Source organism: Alexandromys fortis, unplaced genomic scaffold (assembly GCF_014885135.2).
Source record: "Alexandromys fortis isolate MF-2015 unplaced genomic scaffold, M_Fortis_MF-2015_v1.1 scaffold_94, whole genome shotgun sequence".
NCBI lineage: Eukaryota > Metazoa > Chordata > Mammalia > Rodentia > Cricetidae > Alexandromys > Alexandromys fortis.
The window spans coordinates 2,899,984-2,907,869 of record NW_026067979.1 but is presented as its reverse complement, the minus strand read 5'-3'; the positions used below and the strand labels follow the sequence as shown (position 1 = coordinate 2,907,869).

General features: G+C 44.9%; 1 protein-coding gene across 8 annotated transcripts in view; it reads left to right on the top strand.

Moving 5' to 3' along the window:
* The window catches only part of Nedd4l (NEDD4 like E3 ubiquitin protein ligase), a 312,296-nt gene that overhangs the window by 257,403 nt on the left and 47,007 nt on the right, over positions 1 to 7,886 (top strand). For 5 of the 8 annotated variants that reach the window (XM_050157999.1, XM_050158004.1, XM_050158003.1 and 2 more), the window contains 4 exons: positions 2,207 to 2,342; positions 3,368 to 3,544; positions 5,995 to 6,069; positions 7,654 to 7,713. In XM_050157999.1, the coding sequence (XP_050013956.1) occupies positions 2,207 to 2,342; positions 3,368 to 3,544; positions 5,995 to 6,069; positions 7,654 to 7,713 (448 nt within the window). The remainder of the gene's footprint in view (positions 1 to 2,206; positions 2,343 to 3,367; positions 3,545 to 5,994; positions 6,070 to 7,653; positions 7,714 to 7,886) is intronic. The other 3 variants (XM_050157997.1, XM_050158000.1, XM_050157998.1) reach the window with 3 other exon arrangements.

Below are 7,886 nucleotides of genomic sequence, written 5' to 3'. Positions count from 1 at the left end.
GAAAGGAAAGGAAAGGAAAGGAAAGGAAAGGAAAGGAAAGGAAAGGAAAGGAAAGGAAAGGAAAGGAAAGGAAAGGAAAGGAAAGGAAAGGAAAGGAGAAAGGAAAGGAGAAAGAAATTTAAGAAGATAGTAAAGCAGGCAGGCACTCCATAGCTTCCTCTGGCCGCTTACCTGCTGAGGTCATTACAGATGTACTCTAACACTTTATATTTCTGTTTTATACTTTATTTCATGCTTGAGAGTTGAACATTTCAAAACACGAGGACAATAAATACATTGTCGCAGATACAATATATCTAAAAGCCAGCAGTAACATCTTTAATCTTTTATGTTTTCAGAAACATTACTACACTTTTGTACTCCTTGATTATAATAATTGCATCTATGATAATATCAGTTTTCTGAAGATATCTCTATTTGGTGTAAAAGTTTATTCTAATTATATATTTAATACAACAATACATGCTGTAATAGCAGCAAATTTATGTACTATATATACAAATATAAAAATCCTTTAATTCATATTTTAGTAATAATTATAATTTAAATGTGAACTAAAAGAAACTAACTTTCACACTACTCTTTTTAGCCCTAAAGTTAATAGTGTAAAGATGTTTGATAACAAACATTTGAGTAAGCCAGACAGTAGTGGCACATGCCTTTAATCCCAGCACTAGGGTGACAGAAGCAGGCGGATCTCTATGAGTTCGAGGCCGGCCTGGTCTGCAGAGTGAGTTCCAGGACAGCCAAGGCTACACAGAGAAACCCTGTTTCAAAATATTATAAAAAAAATAAAAGGAAACATTTTGCTTATTTAGGATGTTGTGATATCTTCCTACATTTTTGCTCTTTGAATCTAGTTGCTAATCTGAAGTCCAGTTGGCTCTTTCTGGGGTTATGAGTGAGTTTAGAAGCACTAGAAATTCTAAATCCTTTCTTTTAGAAAGACTCTATAAGTAGACTGTTGATTAATACTGTGTTTCAATTCAGCTGAACTAAAATTCTCAGTTATTCTGGAACATTAACCTGCAACATAATTTGTGCCAACTCGATGTGGAGTCAGACTGAGCATGTGCAGGTGCCTCTGGCGGGCGTTCAGACTTCCACTCCAGCAACATCGAGCTGATGGTTTCCCCCGAAGGACCATCGCCTGTCATGTGCTGCAAAGTATTTCTAGGGTGCTATCGACTGGGTCGTTTTCAAGAATAAGTTCTTCACTCAAATCCGGACTTAAGGACCTTACGTGGCAAAACAAACAGCTCGGGTGTGATGGCGCCATGTTCTTCAAGTCCCAAGCGTATTTGGGAAGTCGGCCCCTGGTGTTCATTTGGATTATTAGAAGGGGGTTGTTGGGGAAGGGGGCTGCAATATTGTGACGTGAGGTTTTTGGCAAAACAAGACAGAAAGCATTTAAAAGTAAGTCACACAGCTCAGGAGTCCTCCCCTTGGGACTTCAGCCTTGAATTGGTGCTGTTGGCAGCCTTCAGTCAGTTACCGATTACCCGAATTAGCTCTTTTGTCACTGCTGGCTGGAACTAGAGGGGACCTGCTGACAGGCTGCATGTGTGAGCATGTGTGGACTTGCTTGTCACTTCCTTCCAGAGGCCTGACTTACCGCAGACTGAAGGACTTAGATTTCTCTTCTCTTAAATCCTAGAGTGCAGTGTGGGGAAAAGCCATACCTCTGGACTCATGGCTTCCCTCAAACTATTCAGGAAAATATATTAGGCCTGTGCTGACCCCAGGTGGCCATTTGTCTCTGTCTTCGTTCCCTACACAATTTTTTGTAGCTTTTTCATTGTCTGAGGCATTGTACGTCATCTAGAGGGGATTTAAAGTATACAGGAAGTTGTACGTGAGTTCTGGGCAAGTAGTGTCATTCTTTGTTAGGGGCTGAACTTGTAGGATTTTAGAATCCATGGGCATAGGGAAGGCTCTGCAGTCGTTCCCTGTGGATGCAGAGTGATGACTGTCCATGTCTGAACAATGCTCAGGTGCCTCTGTCACTCTTGTTCAGGGCACTGAGGCTGCTTCCGTGAGGTCAGAGTGAGCCTGCAGTGTGGTCGAGCCAGACGATGGTCGCAAGCTTCTTGCTGGTGTTTGACACTGACATCTTAGCCAGTGTGTGGCCCACAGGGAGGAATGGACTGTTGGCGGGCTAGCTGTGAACACCTCTTCTCATCCCCTCACCCCACCCTCCTTTCAGGGATGTGTCCTCCGAGTCAGACAATAACATCAGGCAGATCAACCAGGAGGCCGCACACCGGCGTTTCCGCTCGCGGAGGCACATCAGCGAAGACTTGGAGCCCGAGGCCTCGGAAGGCGGTGGAGAGGGCCCTGAGGTATGATGCTGGCAAGCTGAGCAGCTCCATCTTCCCACGAGCCCCAGGGTGATTTTGTATCCCATTTTCTCCTCTCAGTAAACTGTGGATTGAGTGTGAAGATTGTGACCTCATAACTAATTGATTCCCATCTGAGCGTTAGTTAACTTGGAAAATGCGTGTGGACCCCATGTTCAGCCAAGACTTGTATAAATATCAAAGGGAGAACATTTTTTTTTCTCGTGTGAAAGTCTTCCATGTTTCTACTTAATGACTGGTTTATCCCAGGATCTAACCAATCTCACGAAACAGCACGAAGGTTCCCATTTTTGAGGAATCGCGTGAGCTCTGACACTTGTTCGGGTATCACGGATGAGTTTCTAATAACTGCGTGCCACCTTAGGAGAGATTACCAAAAAATGTGCAAGTTTGAGTTAATAGAAATTTACTGGGAAAGGAGACGAATTAAGCAACAAATGAGAAATAATCCTAACCCGATCGTTGTGTTGACCGTATGTTGGGAAGTCATTCACGAAACTTGGCAGCGGCCGGTATTAGTGCAGTAAGTTAGTGGTGCCACAGTAGATTCCCGAACCGTTCTGCAGCATCTCAGCTGTCTTCATTAAGAACCCTCACCGCGGCTGGAAAGGAAAGGAAAAAGAATAACATGAAAATTGCTTGTAAATTCTTGGGGCGTTTCTAATCCATTTGTAATAGAGGCTGGCAGAAAGCTGCACTGTGGAGTGTGTACCCCTAAGGGGTGAGATCATGGCCCCTGGGCCCGCTCCTTCACACCTGGTCACACCCCCCACCCCCAGTTGATTGCGTATATCAGCAGTTTACTCTCTCAGCCAAGTTTTCCCGTCTGTTGATTGGGACAGTGGTTCTGTCTTCCCTGTGCTTATTCCTAAAGATCCTGTGCCCCTTGCTGAGTAGATATTAATTACCGTTATCCTGATGGTTATGGATGTTGTGTGCTTTACTGGAGGGAAGACCGCTAAATCCCCAATTCCTAGCACTTAATCTACTTTCTCTTTCCACCAAAGCCTTGGGAGACCATTTCAGAGGAAGTGAACATGGCAGGAGACTCTCTTAGCCTGGCTCTGCCCCCACCTCCTGCCTCCCCTGTGTCTCGGACCAGCCCCCAAGAGCTGTCGGAGGAACTGAGCAGAAGGTTACAGATCGCTCCAGACACCAATGGGGAACAGTTCAGTTCTCTGATCGTAAGTCATGGTCTTGTTAGAAAAGCTGAGCGGTAGTCGGTCCTTTGTTGTTGCTGTAGGAGACTCTTGTATACCGATAATGGCCAAGGGCAGTGGGCAGTGGCTCTCAACCTGGGGGTTGTGACCCCTTGAGGTCAAATGGTCCCTTCACAGAGGTCGCCTAAGATCATCCTGCATATCAGATATTTACATTCAGTTCATAGCAGCAGCAGAGTTACAGTTATGAAGTAGCAATGAAATAACTTTATGGTTGGGGGGGGTCACATGAGGAACTGTATTAAAGGGTCATGGCGTTAGGAAGGCTGAGAACCACTGGCCAGTGGGTCTTCCATACCCACACAGCCCAGGTTCTCCCAAAATTCTCCTTCCCTAAGAGAGGCGGGTCTATATGAAAATTTACCCTGGCAGGTAAAAATCTTTTTGTTTAGAAAGAAGTGGTTTATCAACAGCTCTTTATTATTTATTCTGTGAGTTCTAGCTTTAACCTTGTAGAATTTCTTTCCCATTCACAAGGCTCGTGAAAGTAGTGTCTTCATCCTGAGGGCAGTTGTCCCGTTGAGAAGCGGGAGCCCTAGAGCCTCCCAGCCAATCTTCTAAACTCATAGTCCACACACATTTGCGTTCTAGTTCACAAATAAGTAGGGCCACATGTGTAAGCGGTTGTCCCTGGGAAAGCCTGACTAGGCTGTAGAAGATACCCAGAAACCCAGTATAGGAACTCTGGAGGAGAAAAAGTATGAAACTGTGGCCCTGACATCACAGTAGCACTTGAACTTGGGGTACATCTCGGCCATCAGAGAAATACTTTGTAGAAGTCTCGGGTCAGTGAGAAGGAATGAAATTGGTCACAAGGAACTTTGCAGTTGATAGTGCAAAACTGCAGGAAAAGCCCACAGACCATTCTTGTGTGTGTGTGTGTGTGTGTGTGTGTGTGTGTGTGTGTGTGTGTGTGTGTGTGGAATTAAGACCAAATGCACACACCATGTTTCTCGGGCAGCTGGACTTATAAAGATGTCCTGGAGAAAATGATGATAGTCCCTGTGTTGGAATGGCATTCTCATATGATAGTCGTTCTTATGAGCATTCTGAATGCAAACAGTAGAAGGGCCACACAAAGCGTAAAAGCCACTGCACACACGATTATGAGCCCTTCCATTGCGGGATTCTCCTTCTAAAAGAAACTGCCGGCCCCTGTCACATGAGTCACAGGGATTTCTTCTTGATGTGCTTTCGCATTAAAATTCTATGAATGTTTTTCAAAAAGAGAAATAGCACTGAGATGAAAATCCAGTGCTAAGTGGATAGAAAAGAGGTTGCATATATGAGATATTTGACTGGGTAAAAGTGTTGCTATGGAAACAGCCTAAGCCACCAAGCCATGTATTTAAAATGTATCAAAGAAAGAATTGCTGAAATTATAGCAGCTATATACCATTTATATAAACCATGTGGGGAAAGCGCCTAGTTTTCTCTGTTGACGTAAATTAGCATTTGTCACAGTTAGAGCAGGGAGCTCTTGCGTTTAGCATTTCCAGAAGCATGGCATATTAAGACCCAGGTGTGATAGCACATCCTTAGGGAGCTAGCTTCCTCTGATTTTGATGCTTGAGGCCGCTGTGTATTCAGGGCAGTGGGTCGAACTTTTTGCTCAGCAACGACTCCTTGACACTGCCCAGTGTGGGAAGGTGGGCGTTGTCCCTGTTACCACCACAGAGCTCCGCTGCCTTTAACTTTCTGGGCGTTATTTTAAAATAGTAAAAGCCAAAAAAAAAAATTAAAAAAAAAATAGTAAAAGCCACATGTGCTACAAGCTGTACCGTGGGATAAGCGTCGCTGGTAAGGAATCTGTGACTTCTGTCTGTGACCTTCGAGTATCATCATCCAGATTGACAAGGCTTTGTTTAACCACCAAGAATTCAAATTAGTGAGAGGAACCTTAAGTGTGACGCACAAGATGGTCTTTGGATTTGCCTCCCCCTCTGTTCCACTTGTGGTCTGTACGGAAGTTCCACTTGGAAGCTAAATATAAAGCCCGGCCTGTCGCAGGAAGGAGGGGATGATGTCTGAGGGCAGCCGGCTCTGCAGTGCAGCGACCTCACTGTGAACAGTGCTAGTAGCTGGTCAAGGGCCATGTGTCACCTTTTGGTCCCTCTTTTCCTCTGTTTGTCACGCTTGAGAGTTTGCCCGGAGCTGGCATCCCGGGCAGTGTACAGGACTGCTGACCTCTTGTTACTCTTGAATGTTGTGGGGACCTGTCTCTTTTCCCTTTTAGTAGTCCTGGTCTGTGGGGAAACAGGGACTTGAAACAGAGATCTGCAAGGACTCCTGTCCTTGCTCTGAAAGAAGTGGTGCTTGGTTACCTCCTGGTGCCAGAGAGCCGTGCAGGCAAGCACATGAACTAGTTCCGAGGATATCCCCTTTAACCCTGCCTGTCTTTTCCTTCCCTGCAGCAGAGAGAGCCCTCGTCGAGGCTTCGGTCCTGCAGTGTTACCGACACGGTTGCTGAGCAGGCTCACCTACCACCGGTAATAAACACTCGTTTCCAGTCCTCAGCTGTTTTTTTTCGGCTTTGATTCAAAATCGTCAGGGCTGCTGAGAAAGAGTTTTTCCTGTGTAGATCCATTCACCATATAAAGCAGGACATTAGAAATTTTCTGAGTAAATTGTGCAAGGATCTCGACTTCCCAGCCCAGAATCCTAACTGCCAACCACATTTCTAAAATGCTAAAAACGTGCTTTGGTTTCTCACTGCAAAGTGTGCATTTCTGACGTGCTTATATTACTGAAACTACGTGGTCCATTCAACAGCTATAGCTCTGGTTCTGGTATCTGAACTATGCAGATTCATTGATCAGGAAGAACTCTTCCAGCAAGACAGCCTAAATTTCACCACTACCTAGAGTGCCTGTGCTAACTACAAAGGCAACCCCATGAATGAAATATCAGCTGCCATTTGCCCCCTCCTTCCTATGGCTGTGATAAGTCTGAGTGCCCATCACGTGGTAGAGGGGTTTTCCATTCCAATAATATACTAAATATCAAATTGGTGGCAGATGAGCATTGCCTCATAAGAACGAATTGACAAAAAAAAATGTTTTTCTTCTTTGGGAGGTGAAAATTTTCTGCGGTTATTTTAAATGTTCAATTTGATATTTGACTTTGGCCTTTTATTTGTTTAGTTTTTGTGGGTTTGTGGGGGGAGTGGGAATTAAGACAGAGTCTCGGTCTATAGCCCGGTCCAGCCTAGAACTCCAATTATATACTCCAGGCTAGCCTTGGGCTTGCGACAATCTCCTGCTTTCCCCTCCTGAGTGCTGAGATTACAGGCATGAGACGCCTGCCCTTTTTTTTTTTCATTGCTACAAATCCTCTTTAATGACCTGCTTCATTATGTATGAACTTGAAGACAGGCCACAGATTTGAAATTTTTGAAACCATCTTCCTCGCCATAAACATTTTAACCTGACGTCAAAGGACATTTTTGCCTAAATGAAGTGATGGTGTATGCCAGTCAAAATCAGAAATTCGGTGGTGGAGTCCACCGTGAAGACTGGCTAATAACAAGCTGAGGTGGATTCAGTGCAGACCTCCCAAAGCAGAATCGTACACTGTGATGAAGCCGTGGGGACCCTTCTCGCCCTGGTGATTCTGTGATTTTCTGGTAGAAATTAATTGCATTTGCTCTCCTCTTCACAATCAGTGTCAATTTTGTTTGCCATGGAGACCGTGATTCCACCTTCTCTCCATGTCCAGAAGGTGCCGTGCACTCACTGACCACCAGTGGCCTCTCAGAGATTTGCAGATAAAGAATCTCTAGACTGTGGAGCACAAAATATCCCACTTGAAGTGGTTGCTGGTCACCCCTAGTGAGGATGCAGCCTGAGAGTCTTTGGGGTGATACAGTGGTCCAGAGAGGGCATATGATATTATGCTCTATTTTTGCTGCTGGTCATTGGTGTGTGCTCAGCTTCATTTGGACAAGGTGGATAATTGGGGTTCCTGATCTCACGTCATCTGCCACAGCATCGCCACAGCAGTGATTCCTGCTTCACTAAGCAGTGGATGCCCCCCCCAAATACAAGTTACTGATATACATTATTGTTTAACAGCCCAACACCCCAACTAGGCGAGCGCGTTCATCAACTGTCACGGGTGGTGAGGAACCAACGGTAATAACACAAGTTATGGGACCCTAATGGTGAAGGACTGTGGGGTAGTTTAGTATGTTGGTTATGGTGGATATGTTTCCTCCCATTATCAAATAAGGTCAGTTTCTGTGTGGTACAAAGACATATGTGTTTCTTATCTTCAACTTCTCATTTTGAATTCTTCAAAGGTCCTG